Below are 24,550 nucleotides of genomic sequence, written 5' to 3'. Positions count from 1 at the left end.
ATGTGGCAACGTGAATGGAACCCGGTGCACCATGGCTCGAGTTGAGAGAATTCTCCAAGACCCTCCGACCTTGTTCAGAGAGAATCAAAATCTACTGTGAACACACTAAATACAGGGCTTTTTAACCTCCGAATGGAAATCCCAGCTGAAGAGCCAAGGTTTATTGTAGGAACATCAGTCCATATTCGTTGACATCTTCGCTGATGTGCATCATAATCCCACTTACCCGACTTGGTTCTGTAACCTTCAATAGCATTGCTCTGCAAAACCTAGCTACCTCAGTTTTGAAATGTTTAATTGTCCCTCAGCTTCAATAACGGTTTTCTGCCAAGAGTTCCAGAGCCCATTGATGTGAAGAATTCCCTCTTGGCAAGGACCCTGCAGAGTTAGACTCTTATTTCTGGGCTCCACCATATCAGGCCACACCATAAAAGAGAAGATGGGCAAAGGCTTGATTTTTAAAGTGTGGTGGTTCAGGGTGGAGGGTCAGAATATGGAATGTGGGAATGCTCCGGAAAGGGGGAGAATGAGGTCTTCTGTATGAATTGGAGAGACAGCACACGCCCACTTGTTCCTTCCCAAAACACTTTCAATGTATGGCATTTCCACATTGTTTTTTCATTTTCCCAATTAAGGGGCAATTTAGCGTGGCCCAATCCACCCACCCTGCACATCTTTTGGGTTGTGGGGTGAAACCCACGCAGACCCGGGGAGAATGTGCAAACTCCACACCGACAGTGACCCAGAGCCGGGATCGAACCCGGGACCTCGGTGCCATGAGGCAGCAGTGCTAACCACTGCGCCACCGTGCCACCCTCCATTTCCACGCTTTTAACCGTCCCGCAAATCACTTCATTCTGGGGCAGCATGGTGGCGCAGTGGTTAGCACTGCAGTCTCACGGTGCCGAGGTCCCAGGTTCGATCCCGGCTCTGGGTCACTGTCCGTGTGGAGTTTGCACATTCTCCCCGTGTCTGCGTGGGTTTCGCCCCTCCCCCCAACCCAAAAGATGTGCAGGGTAGGTGGATTGGCCACACTAAATTGCCCCTTAATTGGAAAAAACGAATTGGGTACTCTAAATTTTTTATTTTTTTAAATCACTTAATTCTTGATTTTGTACCTTAGCTTCAAAACAAATCACCTGCCCTAAAGTGGAGAGATACTAGCCAGGGTTCCTGCATGAGCTCACTGTCCTTTAACTCCATTTGCTGCAACCATGGGTGTTGGACATGGACAATATTATAATAATAATCGCTTATTGTCACCATCAGGCTTCAATGAAGTTACTGTGAAAAGCCCCTCGGGGTTGGTTTTGACACCCACTACATAGGGACGGGCAATAAATGCTCGTGTTGCCAGCAATGCTCTCCTCCTGAGATTGGACTTTTGAAAACCCCTCTGAATGTAAAAAATAATCATTTATATAGAAAGAACCCGTTATGACTTTGGGACATCTTAGAGTTCGTCACAACTAATGACGTACCTTTTGACGTGCAGTCACTGTTGTGAAGTTGGAAATGTAGCAACGAATCTACTCACAGCAAGATCGTACAAACAGCAATGTGATAAAGACAAGTTCATCTGTTTTGGGTGTTGGAAGGAATTCCCTTGCTCCTCTTTGACATAGTGGCTATGAAGCACTCTTGACTGACAGATCGATTTCTCCTGTTGGAGACGGTCGTTGCCTGGTACTTGTGTGGCATAATCACCACTTGTCACTTATCAGCCCATGCATGAATATTGTCCAGGTCTTGCTGCATATGGACGTGGGCTGCCTCAGTATCTGAGGAGTCGTGAATCGTGCTGAGCAATGTGTAATCATCAGTGAACGTTCCTCACTTCTGACCTTGTGTTGGAAGGAGTGTCATTGATGCACCAGCTGAAGGTGGTTGGGCCGAGGACACTATGTCCCCTTGTGCTCTTCCGAGCTCATGTTTTCCATAAGATCCATTTTTGCTCCTTCGACTCTACTCTGACCACTGTTGACCGCCCCACCCCCTTGCTGACACCCCATGTTAGCTGATGTTGTGAATGGCACCTTCTGCTCATGAACTGCCCATTCCCCTTCAAATCGCTCACAATCAGGACTTAGCACAAAAAAACACACACTTGGCCTCTCTGTCCTCGCCCTTATGGGGAGGCAGTGGTGTAGTGATACTGTCACTGGATTAGTAATCCAGAGATTCAATGCTCTGGGGAGCCAGGTTCGAGTCCCGCCATGGCAGATGGAGAAATTTGAGTTCAATCTGGAATGAAAAGTCTTGTGATGACTATGAATCCAATGTTGATTGTTGTAAAACCTCATCTGGTTCACTCAAGCGCTTTAGTGAAGGAAATCCCAAGTAAGAATAAAAGAAAAGTACTGCCTGATCTCCACGTCTCTTTCCTCTCAAGTCCTTTAATGTGTTTCTGCCTCCCTAATCCATGGTTATCTGTGTCGCAGCTGTTTGAATTCCTCCAACCAGGTTTCCGCCCTGCCACAGTGCTGAAAATCTCCCTATCAAAGTCACAATTGACATACTATCTGACGGTGACCATGGCAACCTAAGCTCATCAGTCCTCTTGACCTGTCTGCTGCCTTTGACCTGGTTGACCACGCCATTCTCCTCTGTCATTCAGCTAGCTAGGACCTCCTTCGGCTGGGTGCATTCTTGTCAATCCAGCCATAGTCAGAGAGTCACCCGCAAGAGCTTCTCTTTTCACTCTCACACCGTTGCCCCCGTCTATCCTTCTCATCCACATGTCGCCCCTCAGTGACATCATCAAAATACATGTCAGATTCAACATACACGCTGACGACACCCCGATCTACTTCTCTATCACCTTGTTTGGTCCTCCTGATATGTCAGGCCGCTTGTCAGACATCCAGTGCTGGATGAGCAGGGATTTCTTCAAAGTATTGGGCAAGCAGGGTCCATTTTTTTCTGTTCCCGTTCAAAACTCTGTTCCTTAGCTGGTGCCTCCATCCATCTCCCTGTTAACTTCCTGAGGCTGACCCAGACTGTGCGCAGCCTCGGTGTCCTATCCGACTCCGAGCTGAGCTCCTGCCACATTCCTGCTCCATTCGCAAATCTGCCTACTTTCGTTCAGGGAACACCGCTCAATCCTGCCCTGCTTTAGCTCCCTTGCTGCTTTTTGCACCACTTGCGTCCATGCCTTTTGGTACACGCAGACCGAACTATTCCAATGCCCTCTTGACTGACCTCTCTCATCTTCCACTTTATATAAACTTGAGTCCAGCCACACACGCACCAAGTCCTGTTCATCTACCGCCTGTGCGCTCAGTTAACTACATCGGGTCACATTCCAGCAACACGTCAATGTTAAAATTCTGCTCCTTGTTTTCAAATCCCTCTATCGCCTTGCCCCTCCAACCTGACAACCCGCTGGAATATCTGCATTCCTCCAAATCTGGCCTTGTGTGTGTTCCTGGTTTTAGTTACTCTATCATTTGCACTCATGCCTTCAACTGCTTGGGTCCTAAGCCACAGAATTCCTTCCTTAAACCCCTTGTCTCTTAACTCTCTTTCTGTCTTTAAGATGGTTCTTTGAGCGGCACAGTAGCACAGTGGTTAGCACTGTTGCTTCACAGCGCCAGGGTCCCAGGTTTGATTCCTGGCTTGGAGTCTGCACGTTCTCCCCGTGCCTGCGTGGGTTTCCTCCGGGTGCTCCGGTTTCCTCCCACAAGTCCCGAAAGACGTGCTGTTAGGCGAATTGGACATTCTGAATTCTCCCTCTGTGTACCCGAACAGGCGCCAGAATGTGGCGACTAGGGGCTGTTCACAGTAACTTCATTGCAGTGTTAATGTAAGCCTACTTGTGACAATAAAGATTATATTATTATTATGAGCCTGTCTCTGATCTTTTCTCCTAATATCTATTTATGTGACTCTGTCTCCGATTTAGTTTGTTAACATTCCTGCAAAGCCCATTGGGATGTTTCGTTCGAGAGAAGAAGGTTAAGAGGTGACTTAATTGAGGCATACAAGATGATCAGAGGATTGGATAGGGTGGACAGTGAGAGCCTTTTTCCTCGGATGGTGATGTCCAGCACGAGGGGACATAGCTTTAAATTGAGGGGAGATAGATATAGGACAGATGTCAGAGGTAGGTTCTTTACTCAGAGAGTAGTAAGGGCGTGGAATGCCCTGCCTGCAACAGTAGTGGACTCGCCAACACTAAGGGCATTCAAATGGTCATTGGATAGACATATGGGCGATAAGGGAATAGTGCAGATGGGCTTTAGAGTGGTTTCACAGGTCGGCGCAACATCGAGGGCTGAAGGGCCTGTACTGCGCTGTAATGTTCTATGTTCACTATATTCGTTATACGATAAGTTGTTTAACTCAAGCTTCCTCTCCCTCATTAGGTTTTACTCACTCACTCTCTCACACTTTGTCCGTCTCTGTCTGTCACTCACTTGCTCTTTGTGTTTTCTGTGCTGTTCCCATTTGATCTCTGTCTAATTCTCTTTCTCTCTCTCTCCTCCTGCCTGTCTCCCCTCCCTGTCCCTCTTCCTCTGTCTGTCTGTCTCTCTCTCTCCAGCTCCCTCTAAAGGCGATATACAAATGCAAGTTGTTATTGTGGCTGATTGGGCTGCTGATTGTCTTACTCTGGAGAGCCTAGAGGTAGAACTGTCCCTCGAGGAGAGTGTGGAGAGCTGCCTGTCCCAGTCTGGATCAGGAACTGTGACTGGGGAGGGGGAGTAAACCAAGTGGCAGTGAAGGGTCATTAGGCAGTTGTTGCTCACTGATCTTTAGCCAGTTCTAATCCTCTCCTCTCTGCACCCCTGTGCAGCTTCGACAGACTCTGTGCTGACCGACTCTCGGCCCTTTTCGCACTCATTTTGTTCCAGTTTTTCAGGTGGTGCCACCTCGCTGAGCCTTGCACAGCTGGCCTGGCGCAAAGTGCAGTTTTTACAGTCACTGCTTTCTGTCGACAAGCAAGAACACGCCGGTGCAGTTAACCATCACAGCCTGTCAAGCTTCAGTGGAAACATTTTGAATAATTGAGGGAGAAAGGTGGCCAAGTTTCTCACAGTAAAGCATTCTGTTCCAGTTATTTCCCAGTCACACCTAGGCAATGGCGTAAACCTGACAGAAATAATCCCAGGGGGAAAACTAGATCTGGGTTTTGGGGGGAATTGGGGAATGCAGGGACACGCAGGAATGTTGGAGCAGGGAGCATCGTTCCATCTCTCAACCAAAGTGCAAACAGGTACAACGAGTTTCGGAGATCAGAGGGAGGGGGCTGGAGTGGGGGGAGTTGTGAATGCAGGATTGAAAGCAGAGGGTTATAATCCATCCCGAATACTCTGGAGTGAAGTGATAGTTTAAGGATCAGGTTTGCTGTTCCATTGAGAGGTGCAGTGGGATTGACTTCATGTAGCCCTCGCCGCCCTCGAACCTACATCTTCTTGTTTAGTTGCAGACTTTATCTGCTTACCGTGGTTTTTAACAATTCATTGTTTAGCTTAACATTAATTAAATGTCACAAGGTCACATGGTACCAGAGCAGCTCTCCATACTCATTTTATATATTCTAACTCATAGGGAAGAAATTATTATACAATAGGCTGTTCAACTCAAGCTTCCTCTCCCTCATTAGGTTTTACTCTCTCACCCTCTCACACTTTGTGGTAATCACCACTGTTGTATATATTAGATGTGTGGTAAGGCCCTTTACTACAGGTACGGGGGTAGTCCCTGCCTGCTGGCTCCGCCCAGTAGGCGGAGTGTAAATATGTGTGCTCCCCGTACAGCAGCCATTTCGCCAGCTGCTGTAGGAGGCCACACATCTTAGTGTAATAAAGCCTCAGTTGTATTCAACTCTCCTCTTTGTGCAATTGATCGTGCATCAATTTATTACACAAAAGTTTTCAGAAGATGGACCTCCGCATCAAGCCGGATCGCCTGCAGCTGGATCCGCAATCAAGCGATGCCAAAAAGGACTTTCAACACTGGCTAGCTTGTTTCGAAGCTTCCATCAGGTCTGCACCAGACCCAATCCCGGAAGCTCAGAAGATTCAGATCCTCGACTCACGGCTGAGCTCCAACGTTTTTCCGCTTATCCAGGACGCGCCGACCTATGATGAAGCCATGGCGCTACTGAAAGAGAACTACGCCCAGCGGACGAACACGCTCTTCGCCAGACACATACTCTCTACTCGTAGTCAGCTCCCTGGTGAGTCCGTAGCAGATTTCTGTCGTGCTTTAATTCCCCTGGTCAGAGACTGTGACTGTCAGGCCGGCCCGGCCACGGAACATTCGAACCTCCTCATGCGGGACGCTTTCGTCGCGGGGTTAGGGTCAGACCACATCCGCCAGCGACTTTTAGAGGGGGCCACGCTCGACCTCGCGGCAACCAAAAAGCTGGCGCTATCGATGACAATCGCCTCACGCAATATCCAGGCTTACACCACCGGCCGCGCGGCCCACTCCTCCTACGCATTGTGGACTCCGCAGACGGCCGCCCACCGGGGATCCCACTCAGCCAATCCTACGCCTGTGCCACACGCCAGCCAGCCAACCCCGGGGGCCCCAGATGTTACTTCTGTGGGCAGCAAAAAACCCCCCGCCAACGCTGCCCGGCCCGCAGCGCCCTTTGCAAGGCCAGCGGCAAGAAGGGGCACTTCGCCGCGGTGTGCCAGGCCCGCTCAGTCACCGCGATCGCCCTGACCCCCACCCCCGTGTACGGACAGTGGGCGCCGCCATCTTCTCCTCCGCGGACCACGTACGGCCCATGGGCGCCGCCATCTTTTTCAACCCCCGCCACGTGCGGGCTGTGGGCGCCGCCATCTTGCCTACCTCAAGATCTTCAGGCGCCGCCATCTTGTCTCCCCCACGGCACATGGGTGCCACCATCGTACCAGGACCCGTGCCCCCCGGGCACCCCATCGTCCGACACCAGCGACGACCAGCCGCGACTCGCCTCGGTCACGATTGACCAGTCCCGCCCGCACAATCTAGCCACCGCCTCGACAAGTGTGAAGATCGATGGGCACAAGATCTCCTGTCTGCTGGACTCCGGGAGCACCAAAAGCTTCATCCATCCCGATACGGTAAGGCGCTGCTCCCTCGCGGTACACCCCGCAAATCAGAGAATCTCCCTGGCCTCTAGGTCCCACTCCGTATTAGGGCCGACATCGCCAAGGCCGCACACAGTCGCCGAGACGTTACCCTTTCAAGTCGAGAGCGATGCATCGGACATCGCTCTAGCCGCCACCCTCAACCAGGCAGGCAGGCCCGTGGCATTCTTTTCACGAACCCTTCATGCCTCCGAAATTCGGCACTGACCAATGGTCGGTAGCCTTCATGTTCAATAACACACAGCGGGGCAAGATCAAAAACGATAAAATCTTGAGGTGGAGGATCGAGCTCTCCACCTACAACTACGAGATTTTGTATCGCCCCGGTAGGCTCAACGAGACCCCGATGCCCTATCCCGAGGTACATGTGCCAGCACACAGGTGGACTGTCTCCGGACTCTGCACGACAACCCGGGAGTCACACGGTTTTACCACTTCATCAAGGCCCGCAATCTGCCCTACTCCGTCGAGGAAGTACGGGCAATCACCAGAGACTGCCAGGTCTGTGCGGAGTGCAAACCGCACTTCTACCAGCCGGACCGCGCGCGCCTGGTGAAGGCCTCCCGCCCCTTTGAACGCCTCAGCGTGGATTTCAAAGGGCCCCTCCCCTCCACCGACCATAACACATATTTGCTCAGTGTGGTCGATGAGTACTCCAGATTCCCCTTCGCCATCCCATGCCCCGACATGACGTCTGCCACCGTCATCAAAGCCCTCAACACAATCTTCGCGCTGTTCGGCTTCCCCGCCTACATCCACAGTGACAGGGGATCCTCATTCATGAGTGATGAGCTGCGTCAGTTTCTGCTCAGCAGGGGTATCGCCTCCAGCAGGAGGTCCGCCAGAAATCTCCCAGCCTCACGCTGGCTGGAGGTCCTCCCCGATGCACTGCACTCCATTCGGTCGCTACTATGCACTGCGACTGACGACACACCCCATGAACGTCTCTTAGCCTTCCCCAGGAAGTCCACATCCGGGGTGTCGCTCCCGACTTGGCTCGCAGCTCCAGGACCCGTACTCCTCCGTAAGCACGTACGACTCCACAAGGCGGACCCGTTGGTTGAAAGGGTGCAGTTACTCCACGCTAACCCCCAGTATGCCTACATGGCGTACCCCAACAGACGCCAGACTGTCTCCCTCAGGGACCTGGCACCAGCAGGTTCCCCACACACACACCCCTCGGGCCCGGCGCCACCCTCCCCTCCCCCGGCGCACCCAGCAGCAACCCCCCCCGGGACCATCCGTCCTCCCCCTGCCCACTCAAGAGGATGCGGAGGATTTTGGCACGCTCCCGGAGTCACCGAGGACCAGGCCGGCACCGGAATCGCCGCCACCACTGCGTCACTCACAACGTCAGATCAAGGCCCCGGACGGGCTAAACTTGTAATTGATTCGGAACTGTTAAAGCACCATGTACTGGACTCCAAATTTTTTTTTGACTCTGTATATTAAAACTTGTTCCGTATATAGTTCTCCGCCACCCGCGCCAGACTCAATTTTAACAGGGGGTGAATGTGGTAATCACCACTGTTGTATATATTAGGAGATGTGTGGTAAGGCCCTGTACTACAGGTACGGGGGTAGTCCCTGCCTGCTGGCTCTGCCCAGTAGGCAGAGTATAAATATGTGTGCTCCCCATACAGCAGCCATTTCGCCAGCTGCTGTAGGAGGCCACACATCTTAGTGTAATAAAGCCTCAGTTGTATTCAACTCTAGTCTTTGTGCAATTGATCATGCATCACACTGTGTCTGTCCGTCTCTCTCTCTCACTCACTTGCCCTTTGCGTTTTCTGTGTCACTCCCATTTGCTCTCTGTCTAATTCTGACTCTCTCTCCGTCTCCTCCTCGCCCTGTCTCCCCTCCCTGTCTCTCTTCCTCTCCCTGTCTTCCTCTCTCTGTCTCTGTCTCTCCTTGTATCTTTCTCTCTCTCTCTCTCTCTCTCTTTCCCTCCATCCCTCTTTCCCTTTCACCATATTCCCTACGCATCTCTCCTTCTCTCTGCATCTCTCTCTGTCTCACTCTCTGTCTCCCACTCCCTTTCTCCCTGCCCTCTGTCTCTCTCTCTCTGTCCATTTCTTCCTTTTTCCCTGTCTCTCTCCCTGCCTGTCTCTCTCTCCCTGTCTCTTTCTCTGTCTATGTCACTGTCTCTGTCTTCATGTCTCTTTCTCTGTCTCTGTCTCTCTTCCTCTGGCTTTCTCTCCCTTTCACAAAGGGTCATCTGGACTCGAAACTTTAGCTCTTTTCTCTCCCTACAGATGCTGCCAGACCTGCTGAGATTTTCCAGCATTTTCTCTTTGGTTTCTTTCCCTCCCTTTCTCTTTCTCCCCCTGTCTATCGCTGTGTGCCTTTCTCTGTCTCTCTCCCATATCTCTCTGTCTCTCTCTCTCTCTCTTTGTTTCCCCCTGTACTTTTCTCTCTCCCTGTCCATCTCTTCCAGTCCATCTCACCCTTCTCCTGGTCACTCTCTCTCTCTCCCTGCCCATTTCTCCCTAACTCCCTCGCCGTCTCTCGCCATTTCTCTTTCTCCCTCTCTCTTTCTCTCCCTGTCTCTCTCTCTCTCCATCTTGCTTTTTTGTCTCTCTCTCTTTCTGTCGATGTGGCTCTCGACTTCCAAAAGGCATTTGAGAAGAGCCGCACACAGACGTCTGAGCAGAGTTATAGCTCATGGAATAAAGGAACAGCCGCAACAAGGAAAGGACAGAGAGAATGGTTATTGGATGATTTTAGATTGGAGGAAGGTTTGTGGTGGAGCTCCCAGGAGTCAGTGTTGGGACCCTTGCTCTAAAAACCTCCTTCCTGTCATCCTCTAGCTTTGGACAGGACCAAAACATATAAACGTGCCAAAACATATGAACGTGATTGTTATAGTTACTCAATAAACCTTTTGTTACTACTGGACGAGTTTGAGTCTTCTTCATCGAGATTCAGAAGACCTCATCATTAACCAAGGGTTGAGTAGCACATGTTACCTACCACACAGGTAACAAAACATGGTACCAGGCGTGTTGGCTTTAACAGAACCAGTTAGATTAGGTTAGACAAAAAGAGAAGAAAATTCAGACCGGATATTCGACTGTGGAAGACTTCGCAGCAAATGGATCCTCGACGACTAATTATGGGACTCATTGGACCTCTAGGGCAGCTGGAAACAACCGGTAATTTAAGTTATAACTGGAAAAGATTTGAACAGAAATTCCAAATATTTGTTGCAGCTAATGATTTAAGCACGGTCTCTGATGCAACAAATATAGCACTACTACTCTCAATAGGAGACCATGAAGCTAGAGAAATCTATAATTGCTTTAATTACTTAGAAGGTGAAGACAACACCAAATTAGAAGTAATACTCAAAAAATTTGATGAACACTGTAGGAGTCAGTCTGGAGAGATGCTGGAAAGATTTAACTCTTGTCATAAATGCCAGAGAAACGGAGGGCCCATCAATGATTTTATTACAAATCTCAAGTTAATACCACAAGGCTGTGATTATGCTGATTTCAGAGACTCTATGATAATGGATCAATTAATTTCTGGACTATCTACAGAAATTTGAAGGAATAACTTTCACACGATAAGTATCTAACTCTAGAAATTGCTATACAAAAATGCTTATGAACAAAAACAAAATCAATACTGTGAGTCTTTACAAACACAGAATCAGTATCCAGAAAACAAAATCGGTAAAAATGGTGTGAACACTCACCACGAGGCAGAGGCAGGATCTCACTTGATGCAACAGTACTTTTTGATTGGCAGCCATCTTGAGCGAGAGCGTTCCGGCCAGTACGCACATGCGCAGTTCTCAAAAAGAAGGAAAACGGCAAAATACACCCGAGAAGCCGCGCATGCGCGGTTGCGAAAAGAGCGCACAGTAAAGGAAACTCGAATTGCGCATTCGCAATCGATTCCTACGCATGACCTCACGAGCGTCATGACGTCAGAGGACCCAGACCACGCCCACTTAAACGGGAAATGCATGAAAATGAACAAAAAGACATTTAAAGCTGTAAAACCCAATTTTCTTATATCAAAAGACAAAACAATGCCCGAGCTTACACCAGCAGTTAAAAATAACCTCCGCAGCACCCTGGCACAAGCAGTTTGCACCACCCAAAGAGGAGAGCACAGTGATTTGTTCATTGAAGAATACTACTCAGAAGATGATTTCTTCATTGGACATAGAAAGAACAATGACAAATCCGAAACAAAAAGAGATGATTTGTTCATTGAAGACTACTGCTCAGATATGGATGAGTTATTCGGAATTGATGATCATTGCAACATGGTTGAAAAGCTCAACACGGCTCTTCTCATGGTAGATGAATCCAATACCATGATGCCATGGCAGATCGTCGATACATTGGATGACAGCAATACCCAAGAAGAAGACAGCACCACACAGAGAGCACAGAACGACTCTACAGCGAGAACACTGCACATCTCCACAGAGAGAGCGATGACAGACTCCACAGAGAGAGCGATGAAACACTCCACAGAGAGAGCGATGAAGGACTCCACAGAGAGAGCGATGAAAGACTCCACAGAGAGCGATGAAACACTCCACAGAGAGAGCGATGAAGGACTCCACAGAGAGAGCGATGAAGGACTCCACAGAGAGAGCGATGAAAGACTCCACAGAGAGCGATGAAAGTCTCCACAGAGAGAACGATGAAAGACTCCACAGAGAGAGCGATGAAAGACTCCACAGAGAGAGCGACACCAGCCTCCACAAAGAGAGCGACGCAAGCCTCCACAGACAGATCAGTGACAGACTCAAAAATGGAAGCAAGCAAACACTCCATAGCGAACGCCATGCATGAACAAGACTATGAAGGTCTATCCATCTTATCTGCGCAACCAGCAGCAGACTATGAAAGTTTACCAAGCTCACGTGAAAAACCAAAAGACTATGACAGTCTACCCAGCTTATTTAACCAACAGGAAGACACTGAATGTCTACCCACTGTATGTGAGACAAGTGACGAAGAAATCACAATTCCCATACAGGATGTGCAGGATCACAGCGAGACTGACAGATCTCAGCTCGTCTGCACGGAAGCACTCAACAATCAGAGGAGGGCTACTCAAGAGTCCAGAGAGACCACGTCAATTGAAATCTTGAAGATTTTGACTCCAGAAGAGGAGCACAAAAAGATCACAGATGATTCAAATGAACCTGAAATGACGCTAGAAGAGGAGTATCAAGGAAGCAAAGAAGAGGAATCAAATCCACCACAAATGACTGATGTCACCAACATCAATGCAACATCAGATCATTCTCACATTTCTCAAGAAGAAACGCTCAATGTAACAGATACCGCAAAGGACACCGACACCAATAACTGTGACAATGACTCACATCATCCACACGGAACACTCATTGAGCGCAACAAGTACAACAAAAACCGCAAGAAGCACAGCAGAAACAAGAACAACAGCAACAACGAAAACAACATACAGTGCAACAAGAGCAACAAAAACAACAAGAAGCGCTGCAGAAACAAGAACGACAGCAATATCAAAAACTACAAGAACAACAACAACAAGAAGCATAACAAAAACAGAAACAACAAGCACAACAACAAAAACAACAAGAACAACAGCAAAAACAACAAGAACAACAGCAAAAACAACAAAAACAGAAACAACAAAAACAAGAAGAACAACAGCAAAAACAAAAAGAACAACAGCAAAAACAGAAACAACAAGCACGCCAAAAACACCAACAAGAACGACAACAACAAGAATGACAACGAAAACGGCCAACACAGAAACGGCAGAAACGACAACAATGAAACAACGACCTGTGCAACATGGTACAACTCTGCACATGAAGGACAATGCCACAGCACACTGCAAGACAATGTCAAGACTACAAACATGCCATGGCATGACAAAGAATCTCACAAATTCACATCTGCTCCAGAACAAGCAAGCACGCCAGCATTCAAGGCAGATGACACACTAGATCCATACCGCAAGCACAGGTCAGACAACGGTGTAACACAGAATCGCTACCACAAGTATAGAAAAAAAGAAAGTCTAAATCAGACACAAAGTGATTCAAACTTTCGAACATCTCATGATGACTTGATGGTCACTTAAACACAAGAACACTGACGACGTTCACAAACAAATACCGACATCAACATCACCACTTCAACAACAGAAGACGGAAGCCACTCAACCAAACAAATTCATAAAGTTTGGACTCACAAATTTTTAAATTAAGATTGGACTCATAAATATTAATTGGCTTTATATAATCATCAAGATCATCACAACTTGTACATAACATCATTTGTCTATCTATTTCACGCAAGCGAAAAATCCTAAGAGACTAAATGTCTTCACATTTGACGGACTAACTCATTGATTTTATGTAATACATTTGCAAACTGCATCCATTATGTTTGTTTAAATGTCTTTACAACATACAGAAAATATGTACCACGAAAGAAAGGGGGATGTAGTGATCTCTATGTGTGCATGTACACAAGGGGTTAATGTGTAATCAGTAGCACCACATGATCACTAGAGGGCCGGACCAACAGGGGTATAAAAAGCAACCACATTGGGTCTCTCTCTCTCTCTCTTGGGTGCAATGTGACCAGGGCAATAGCAGAATAGTTCAGATGGCTAGTGGAGTTACGTATAGTTACCGTAGTTAGATCTTGTTAACCTTATCACTAGTATCAAAGTTAAAATAAAGGACTCATGCAATTATTGTTATAGTTACTTAATAAACCTTTTGTTACTACTGGACGAGTTCGAGTCTTCTTCATCGAGATTCAGAAGACCTCATCCTTAACCAAGGATTGAGTAGCACATGTTACCTACCACACAGGTAACAAAACACCTGTGTGTCTTGTCTCTCTCCCTGTCTCTCTCTCATGCTGCCTGTCTTCCTCCCTAATTTCTCTCTGGTCAGCAGCGTTTCCCATTTTTCCCTCCTGTCATTTATGTTTCTGTCTGAATGAGCAAGCAGCGCTGGCTGACATGTCTTCTTTCTCTCTCAGGTCTAGTGTGGGTGTGACGGGATCCAAGCACACCATGTTTTACGTGGAGGTTACAGACGATCTGCGTGTAGGACCGGGCGGAGGACAGGCGCAGGAAGGAGAACTGATTGAAGTGGTTCAGGTCCCCGTGAAAGACTGGCAAACATTTGTGTTTGACGAGTGCATCCCCAAAACAGTGGGCGTGAATTTTGCTTTTATGTGGTTTCACCGCAGTATCGCTCCGGAGTTACAGGCAGCGAAATGCCTGTCAACAGCCTCTTGATGGGGTTCAGCGTCATTCCCAATCAACGTCAAGATGCACCAGTGAAAACCAGCCCACATTCAAAATGAGCCAATCAGTGTGTGAACGCCTGTCGAATACTCCCAGTTTCAGGGGTCCTTTTAAAATGTAAACACTTACAAAGATTCATAAAGTATTTTTAAAGTTATTAATCTGAGTTTGGTCTTTCTTTTGGTGTTTGTTCTTCATGACATCCAGCAGGACATTCATTCCGACCAGTCTGTTCCTGGTCAGACGGGACGATTTATTTTAAACATTCAGAGCTTTTGGGCATCGATGGGAAAACCACCACATATTTACCCATATTCAGAAAAAACAGGACATTCTCTCCAGGGTCCTGGGTCAATATTTATTTCTCAACCAACATCACTCAACACAGATTATCTGGCATTATCACATTGTGCTTATCGGCAAAAATCAGCTGTTGTGTATGCGACATTGTAACAGTGACAAATGTAGCGCTGGCTGGCACTGCAGGGCGGCAGGGTGATGCAGTGGTCAGGACGGCAGAGTGACGCAGTGGTCAGCACTGCATGGTGACGTAGTGGTTAGCGTTGCAGGGCAGCATGGTGGTGCAATGGTCAGCACTGCAGGGTGGCAGGGTGATGCAGTGGTCAGCACTGCAGGGTGTCAGGGTGATGCCGTGGTCAGCACTGCAGGGTGTCAGGGTGGTGCAATGGTCAGCACTGCAGGGTGGCAGGGTGGTGCAGTGGTCAGCACTGCAGGGTGGCAGGGTGATGCAGTGGTCAGCACTGCAGGGTGGCAGGGTGATGCAGTGGTCAGCACTGCAGGGTGGCAGGGTGATGCAGTGGTCAGCACTGCAGGGTGGCAGGGTGATGCAATGGTCAGCACTGCAGGGTGGCAGGGTGATGCAGTGGTCAGCACTGCAGGGTGGCAGGGTGATGCAGTGGTCAGCACTGCAGGGTGGCAGGGTGATGCAGTGGTCAGCACTGCAGGGTGGCAGGGTGATGCAGTGGTCAGCAGTGCAGGGTGGCAGGGTGGTGCAATGGTCAGCACTGCAGGGCGGCAGGGTGATGCCGTGGTCAGCACTGCAGGGTGGCAGGGTGATGCAGTGGTCAGCACTGCAGGGCGGCAGGGTGATGCAGTGGTCAGCACTGCAGGGTGGCAGGGTGGTGCAATGGTCAGCACTGCAGGGCGGCAGGGTGATGCCGTGGTCAGCACTGCAGGGTGGCAGGGTGATGCCGTGGTCAGCACTGCAGGGCGGCAGGGTGATGCAGTGGTCAGCACTGCAGGGTGGCAGGGTGGTGCAATGGTCAGCACTGCAGGGTGGCAGGGTGGTGCAATGGTCAGCACTGCAGGGTGGCAGGGTGATGCCGTGGTCAGCACTGCAGGGCGGCAGGGTGATGCAGTGGTCAGCACTGCAGGGCGGCAGGGTGATGCCGTGGTCAGCACTGCAGGGCGGCAGGGTGATGCAGTGGTCAGCACTGTAGGGTGGCAGGATGGTGCAGTGGTCAGCACTGCAGGGTGGCAGGGTGGTGCAATGGTCAGCACTGCAGGGTGGCAGGGTGATGCAGTGGTCAGCACTGCAGGGTGGCAGGGTGGTGCAATGGTCAGCACTGCAGGGTGGCAGGGTGATGCAGTGGTCAGCACTGCAGGGCGGCAGGGTGATGCAGTGGTCAGCACTGCAGGGTGGCAGGGTGGTGCAATGGTCAGCACTGCAGGGTGGCAGGGTGATGCAGTGGTCAGCACTGCAGGGTGGCAGGGTGATGCAGTGGTCAGCACTGCAGGGTGGCAGGGTGGTGCAATGGTCAGCACTGCAGGGTGGCAGGGTGGTGCAATGGTCAGCACTGCAGGGTGGCAGGGTGATGCCGTGGTCAGCACTGCAGGGTGGCAGGGTGATGCAGTGGTCAGCACTGCAGGGTGGCAGGGTGATGCAGTGGTCAGCACTGCAGGGTGGCAGGGTGATGCAGTGGTCAGCACTGCAGGGTGGCAGGGTGATGCAGTGGTCAGCACTGCAGGGTGGCAGGGTGATGCAGTGGTCAGCACTGCAGGGTGGCAGGGTGATGCAGTGGTCAGCACTGCAGGGCGGCAGGGTGATGCCGTGGTCAGCACTGCAGAGTGGCAGGATGGTGCAGTGGTCAGCACTGCAGAGTGGCAGGATGGTGCAGTGGTCAGCACTGCAGGGTGGCAGGATGGTGCAGTGGTCAGCACTGCAGGGTGGCAGGGTGATGCAGTGGTCAGCACTGCAGGGTGGCAGGGTGGTGCAGTGGTCAGCACTGCAGGGTGGCAGGGTGATGCAGTGGTCAGCACTGCAGGGTGGCAGGATGGTGCAGTGGCTGGCACTGCAGGGTGGCAGGGTGATGCAGTGGTCAGCACTGCAGGGTGGCAGGGTGATGCAGTGGTCAGCACTGCAGGGTGGCAGGGTGATGCAGTGGTCAGCACTGCAGGGTGGCAGGGTGATGCAGTGGTCAGCACTGTAGGGCACCAGGGTGATGCAGTGGTTGGCGCTGCAGAGTGGCAGGGTGGTGCAATGGTCAGCACTGCAGGGTGGCAGGGTGATGCAGTGGTCAGCACTGCAGGGTGGCAGGGTGATGCAGTGGTCAGCACTGCAGGGTGGCAGGGTGATGCAGTGGTTGGCGCTGCAGGGTGGCAGGGTGGTGCAGGGGTCAGCACTGCAGGGTGGCAGGGTGATGCAGTGGTCAGCACTGCAGGGTGGCAGGGTGATGCAGTGGTCAGCACTGCAGGGTGGCAGGGTGATGCAGTGGTTGGCGCTGCAGGGTGGCAGGGTGGTGCAGGGGTCAGCACTGCAGGGTGGCAGGGTGGTGCAATGGTCAGCACTGCAGGGTGGCAGGGTGGTGCAGTGGTCAGCACTGCAGGGTGGCAGGGTGATGCAGTGGTCAGCACTGCAGGGCGGCAGGGTGATGCCGTGGTCAGCACTGCAGGGCGGCAGGGTGATGCAGTGGTCAGCACTGCAGGGTGGCAGGATGGTGCAATGGTCAGCACTGCAGGGCGGCAGGGTGATGCCGTGGTCAGCACTGCAGGGTGATGCAGTGGTCAGCACTGCAGGGTGGCAGGGTGGTGCAATGGTCAGCACTGCAGGGCGGCAGGGTGATGCCGTGGTCAGCACTGCAGGGTGGCAGGATGGTGCAGTGGTCAGCACTGCAGGGTGGCAGGGTGGTGCAATGGTCAGCACTGCAGGGTGGCAGGGTGATGCCGTGGTCAGCACTGCAGGGTGGCAGGGTGATGCAGTGGTCAGCACTGCAGGGTGGCAGGGTGATGCAGTGGTCAGCACTGCAGGGTGGCAGGATGGTGCAGTGGTCAGCACTGCAGGGTGGCAGGGTGGTGCAATGGTCAGCACTGCAGGGTGGCAGGGTGATGCAGTGGTCAGCACTGCAGGGCGGCAGGGTGATGCAGTGGTCAGCACTGCAGGGTGGCAGGGTGATGCAGTGGTCAGCACTGCAGGGTGGCAGGGTGATGCCGTGGTCAGCACTGCAGGGCGGCAGGGTGATGCCGTGGTCAGCACTGCAGAGTGGCAGGGTGATGCCGTGGTCAGCACTGCAGGGCGGCAGGGTGATGCCGTGGTCAGCACTGCAGGGCGGCAGGGTGATGCAGTGGTCAGCACTGCAGAGTGGCAGGGTGATGCAGTGGTCAGCACTGCAGGGTGGCAGGATGGTGCAGTGGTCAGCACTGCAGGGCACCAGGGTGATGCAGTGGTCAGCACTGCAGGGTGGCAGGGTGATGCCGTGGTCAGCACTGCAGGGTGGCAGGATGGTGCAGTGGTCAGCACTGCAGGGTGGCAGGATGGTGCAGTGGTCAGCACTGCAGGGTGGCAGGATGGTGCAGTGGTCAGCACTGCAGGGTGGCAGGGTGATGCAGTGGTCAGCACTGCAGGGTGGCAGGGTGATGCAGTGGTCAGCACTGCAGGGTGGCAGGGTGATGCAGTGGTCAGCACTGCAGGGTGGCAGGATGGTGCAGTGGCTGGCACTGCAGGGTGGCAGGGTGATGCAGTGGTCAGCACTGCAGGGTGGCAGGGTGATGCAGTGGTCAGCACTGCAGGGCACCAGGGTGATGCAGTGGTTGGCGCTGCAGAGTGGCAGGGTGATGCAGTGGTTGGCGCTGCAGGGTGGCAGGGTGATGCAATGGTCAGCACTGCAGGGTGGCAGGGTGATGCAGTGGTCAGCACTGCAGGGCACCAGGGTGATGCAGTGGTTGGCGCTGCAGGGTGGCAGGGTGATGCAGTGGTCAGCACTGCAGGGCGGCAGGACGGTGCAGTGGCCAGCACTGCAGGGCGGCAGGGTGATGCAGTGGTCAGCACTGCAGGGTGGTGCAGTGGTCAGCACTGCAGGGTGGCAGGGTGATGCAGTGGTCAGCACTGCAGGGTGGCAGGGTGGTGCAGTGGTCAGCACTGCAGGGCGGCAGGGTGATGCAGTGGTCAGCACTGCAGGGTGGTGCAGTGGTCAGCACTGCAGGGCGGCAGGGTGATGCAGTGGTCAGCACTGCAGGGTGGTGCAGTGGTCAGCACTGCAGGGTGGCAGGGTGATGCAGTGGTCAGCACTGCAGGGCACCAGGGTGATGCAGTGGTTGGCGCTGCAGGGTGGCAGGGTGATGCAGTGGTCAGCACTGCAGGGCGGCAGGGTGATGCAGTGGTCAGCACTGCAGGGTGGTGCAGTGGTCAGCACTGCAGGGTGGCAGGGTGATGCAGTGGTCAGCACTGCAGGGTGGCAGGGTGGTGCAGTGGTCAGCACTGCAGGGCGGCAGGATGGTGCAGTGGTCAGCACTGCAGGGCGGCAGGGTGATGCAGTGGTCAGCACTGCAGGGTGGTGCAGTGGTCAGCACTGCAGGGTGGCAGGGTGATGCAGTGGTCAGCACTGCAGGGCGGCAGGATGGTGCAGTGGTCAGCACTGCAGGGCGGCAGGGTGATGCAGTGGTCAGCACTGCAGGGTGGTGCAGTGGTCAGCACTGCAGGGTGGCAGGATGGTGCTGTGGTCAGCACTGCAGGGTGGCAGGGTGATGCAGTGGTCAGCACTGCAGGGCGGCAGGATGGTGCAGTGGTCAGCACTGCAGGGTGGCAGGGTGATGCAGTGGTCAGCACTGCAGGGCGGCAGGGTGGTGCAATGGTCAGCACTGCAGGGTGGCAGGGTGATGCCGTGGTCACTGCAGGGCGGCAGGGTGATGCAGTGGTCAGCACTGCAGGGCGGCAGGGTGATGCAGTGGTCAGCACTGCAGGGTGATGCAGTGGTCAGCACTGCAGGGCGGCAGGGTGATGCAGTGGTCAGCACTGCAGGGTGATGCAGTGGTCAGCACTGCAGGGCGGCAGGGTGATGCAGTGGTCAGCACTGCAGGGTCGCAGGGTGATGCAGTGGTCAGCACTGCAGGGTGATGCAGTGGTCAGCACTGCAGGGTGATGCAGTGGTCAGCACTGCAGGGCGGCAGGGTGATGCAGTGGTCAGCACTGCAGGATGGTGCAGTGGTCAGCACTGCAGGGTGGCAGGGTGATGCAGTGGTCAGCACTGCAGGGTGATGCAGTGGTCAGCACTGCAGGGCGGCAGGGTGATGCAGTGGTCAGCACTGCAGGGTGGTGCAGTGGTCAGCACTGCAGGGTGGCAGGATGGTGCAGGGGTCAGCACTGCAGAGTGGCAGGATGGTGCAGGGGTCAGCACTGCAGGGTGGCAGGGTGATGCAGTGGTCAGCACTGCAGAGTGGCAGGGTGATGCAGTGGTCAGCACTGCAGGATGGTGCAGTGGTCAGCACTGCAGGGTGGCAGGGTGATGCAGTGGTCAGCACTGCAGGATGGTGCAGTGGTCAGCACTGCAGGGTGGCAGGGTGATGCAGTGGTCAGCACTGCAGGATGGTGCAGTGGTCAGCACTGCAGAGTGGCAGGGTGATGCAGTGGTCAGCACTGCAGGATGGTGCAGGGGTCAGCACTGCAGGGCGGCAGGGTGATGCAGTGGTCAGCACTGCAGGATGGTGCAGTGGTCAGCACTGCAGGGTGGCAGGATGGTGCAGGGGTCAGCACTGCAGGGCGGCAGGGTGATGCAGTGGTCAGCACTGCAGGGCGGCAGGGTGATGCAGTGGTCAGCACTGCAGGATGGTGCAGTGGTCAGCACTGCAGGGTGGCAGGATGGTGCAGGGGTCAGCACTGCAGGGTGGCAGGATGGTGCAGGGGTCAGCACTGCAGGGTGGCAGGATGGTGCAGGGGTCAGCACTGCAGGGTGGCAGGATGGTGCAGGGGTCAGCACTGCAGGGTGGCAGGATGGTGCAGGGGTCAGCACTGCAGGGTGGCAGGGTGATGCAGTGGTCAGCACTGCAGGGTGGCAGGGTGATGCAGTGGTCAGCACTGCAGGGCGGCAGGGTGATGCAGTGGTCAGCACTGCAGGGCAGCAGGGTGATGCAGTGGTCAGCACTGCAGGGTGGCAGGGTGATGCAGTGGTCAGCACTGCAGGGTGGCAGGGTGATGCAGTGGTCAGCACTGCAGGGTGGCAGGGTGATGCAGTGGTCAGCACTGCAGGCTGGCAGGGTGATGCAGTGGTCAGCACTGCAGGGTGGCAGGGTGATGCAGTGGTCAGCACTGCAGGCTGGCAGGGTGATGCAGTGGTCAGCACTGCAGGGCACCAGGGTGATGCAGTGGTTGGCGCTGCAGGGTGGCAGGGTGATGCAGTGGTCAGCACTGCAGGGTGGCAGGGTGATGCAGTGGTCAGCACTGCAGGGTGGCAGGGTGATGCAGTGGTCAGCACTGCAGGGTGGCAGGGTGATGCAGTGGTCAGCACTGCAGGGTGGCAGGGTGATGCAGTGGTCAGCACTGCAGGCTGGCAGGGTGATGCAGTGGTCAGCACTGCAGGGTGGCAGGGTGATGCAGGGCTTAGCACTGCTGCCTCACAGCGCCGAGGTCCCGGGTTTGATCCGTCACATTCTCCCCGTGTCTGCGTGAGTCTCAACCCCACAACCCAAAGATGTGCAAGGTAGGTGGATTGGCCACGCTAACTAACCCCTTAATTGTAAAAATTATTTCTTTAAATTTAACAAGACGGCAGATACACAAGAGGTGTGTTTATAGGACAAAAAAGTAGACACCAAACTACAGAAGGAGAAATTAGGACAACGTGATCAAAGAGGTAGGTTAAAGGTGTGTGTTGGAAGAGTAGAGAGAGCCGGTACATCTGACTACACTCGGAGGGTTTAGGGTGGGCATTTCAGAGCTGAAGGCTTCGGAACGGATGGCCGCCATTGGTGGAGGGATGAAAATTGGAAATCTCACTGGAGATATCTCAGAGACGGCTCTCTCTCCCGGCAGATTTCATCCCTGGTGTGTCAGTGGCATTGAGTCCGCACTCGGCCTTGAGGCTGGGCTTTCTGATGGGAAACTGCGCGATAACATTTGTGGGCCCTTGCCTCAATCAGCCAAGTTCTTTCAACACTTGTGCATGTAATCCTCCGCAGCAGGGAGGGGGTGCTCGCGTGTCGGACGTTCTCACCTTCAGGTGTGTCCAATAATCCGAGGCCCCGTCACCTGTGGGGGGCCTGAAGGATCGGTGGAATCCTGAGGGAAAGATTGGCGGTCTCGGCAGCATCAGGTGCCCAATGTGGTTTGCAGGCAACTGATTTCCTCTGGAGCACATGTCCTGCGATGAGAGAGGCAAATTCTGCAGCTCGTTTCTCACATAACAAGATCCTATCGCAGCAAGTCAGCTGAATAGGAGGCCAGTCTGCAGAGTGAAGACTGGCCAACGATCTGATGGATTTATTCAGAGCCTGCCTCACAAAATAAACAGACACCGGGCGAAAGGGTGATGTGAAAATCTGAGCCAAGGATGAGAATGATCAGGAGGAGCTGGTTTCAGACAGTGACTGTGTCTGAAGCCCAGTATTGATGCAAGCACAGGTGATGGCAGGAATATAATCACCAGCAACACTCCCTTTAAACGTTTACATTATCTGGTATGGGTCACCACTCAGACCAGCAGGTACCCCTCGATAGTGCTGTCCTGTATGTGTCACTGACTGACCCCTCGATAGTGCGGTCCTGTATGTGTCACTGACTGACCCCTCGATAGTGCGGCCCTGTCACTGTGTCACTGACTGACTGACCCCTCGATAGTGCGGCCCTGTCACTGTGTCACTGACTGACCCCTCGATAGTGCGGCCCTGTCACTGTGTCACTGACTGACCCCTCGATAGTGCGGCCCTGTCACTGACTGTCCCCCTCGATAGTGCGGCCCTGTCACTGTGTCACTGACTGACCCCTCGATAGTGCGGCCCTGTCACTGTGTCACTGACTGACTGACCCCTCGATCGTGCGGCCCTGTCACTGTGTCACTGACTGACTGACCCCTCGATAGTGCGGCCCTGTCACTGTGTCACTGACTGACCCCTCGATAGTGCGGCCCTGTCACTGTGTCACTGACTGACCCCTCGATAGTGCGGCCCTGTCACTGTGTCACTGACTGACCCCTCGATAGTGCGGCCCTGTCACTGTGTCACTGACTGACCCCTCGATAGTGCGGCCCTGTCACTGTGTCACTGACTGACCCCTCGATAGTGCGGCCCTGTCACTGTGTCACTGACTGACTGACCCCTCGATAGTGCGGCCCTGTCACTGTGTCACTGACTGACCCCTCGATAGTGCGGCCCTGTCACTGTGTCACTGACTGACTGACCCCTCGATAGTGCGGCCCTGTCACTGTGTCACTGACTGACCCCTCGATCGTGCGGCCCTGTCACTGTGTCACTGACTGACTGACCCCTCGATAGTGCGGCCCTGTCACTGTGTCACTGACTGACCCCTCGATAGTGCGGCCCTGTCACTGTGTCACTGACTGACTGACCCCTCGATAGTGCGGCCCTGTCACTGTGTCACTGACTGACCCCTCGATAGTGCGGCCCTGTCACTGTGTCACTGACTGACTCACCCCTCGATAGTGCGGCCCTGTCACTGTGTCACTGACTGACTGACCCCTCGATAGTGCGGCCCTGTCACTGTGTTACTGACTGACCCCTCGATAGTGCGGCCCTGTCACTGTGTCACTGACTGACCCCTCGATAGTGCGGCCCTGTCACTGTGTCACTGACCCTCGATAGTGCGGCCCTGTCACTGTGTCACTTACGGACCCCTCGATAGTGCGGCCCTGTCACTGTGTCACTGACTGACTGACCCCTCGATAGTGCGGCCCTGTCACTGTGTCACTGACTGACTGACCCCTCGATAGTGCGGCCCTGTCACTGTGTCACTGACTGACCCCTCGATAGTGCGGCCCTGTCACTGTGTTACTGACTGACTGACCCCTCGATAGTGCGGCCCTGTCACTGTGTCACTGACCCCTCGATAGTGCGGCCCTGTCACTGTGTCACTGACTGACTGACCCCTCGATAGTGCGGCCCTGTCACTGTGTCACTGACTGACCCCTCGATAGTGCGGCCCTGTCACTGTGTCACTGACTGACCCCTCGATAGTGCGGCCCTGTCACTGTGTCACTGACTGACTGACCCCTCGATAGTGCGGCCCTGTCACTGTGTCACTGACTGACCCCTCGATAGTGCGGCCCTGTCACTGTGTCACTGACTGACTCACCCCTCGATAGTGCGGCCCTGTCACTGTGTCACTGACTGACTGACCCCTCGATAGTGCGGCCCTGTCACTGTGTTACTGACTGACCCCTCGATAGTGCGGCCCTGTCACTGTGTCACTGACTGACCCCTCGATAGTGCGGCCCTGTCACTGTGTCACTGACCCTCGATAGTGCGGCCCTGTCACTGTGTCACTTACGGACCCCTCGATAGTGCGGCCCTGTCACTGTGTCACTGACTGACTGACCCCTCGATAGTGCGGCCCTGTCACTGTGTCACTGACTGACCCCTCGATAGTGCGGCCCTGTCACTGTGTCACTGACTGACTGACCCCTCGATAGTGCGGCCCTGTCACTGTGTCACTGACTGACCCCTCGATAGTGCGGCCCTGTCACTGTGTTACTGACTGACTGACCCCTCGATAGTGCGGCCCCGTCACTGTGTCACTGACTGACCCCTCGATAGTGCGGCCCTGTCACTGTGTCACCGACTGACCCCTCGATAGTGCGGCCCTGTCACTGTGTCACTGACTGACCCCTCGATAGTGCGGCCCTGTCACTGTGTTACTGACTGACTGACCCCTCGATAGTGCGGACCCGTCACTGTGTCACTGACTGACCCCTCGATAGTGCGGCCCTGTCACT

General features: G+C 53.5%; 1 protein-coding gene across 1 annotated transcript in view; it reads left to right on the top strand.

Annotated features, from left to right (window-relative positions):
• Positions 1-14,532, top strand: part of nudt14 (nudix (nucleoside diphosphate linked moiety X)-type motif 14) — a 146,705-nt gene extending 132,173 nt beyond the window's left edge. The window contains exon 5 of the mRNA XM_072494247.1: positions 14,105-14,532. Coding sequence (XP_072350348.1) covers positions 14,105-14,366 — 262 coding nt within the window. The 3' untranslated portion in view covers positions 14,367-14,532. The remainder of the gene's footprint in view (positions 1-14,104) is intronic.
• Positions 14,533-24,550: the final 10,018 nt, after the last annotated feature.

This window comes from Scyliorhinus torazame, chromosome 2 (genome assembly GCF_047496885.1).
Source record: "Scyliorhinus torazame isolate Kashiwa2021f chromosome 2, sScyTor2.1, whole genome shotgun sequence".
NCBI classification, from domain to species: Eukaryota; Metazoa; Chordata; class Chondrichthyes; order Carcharhiniformes; family Scyliorhinidae; genus Scyliorhinus; species Scyliorhinus torazame.
This window is presented reverse-complemented; position numbering and strand designations above follow the sequence as displayed.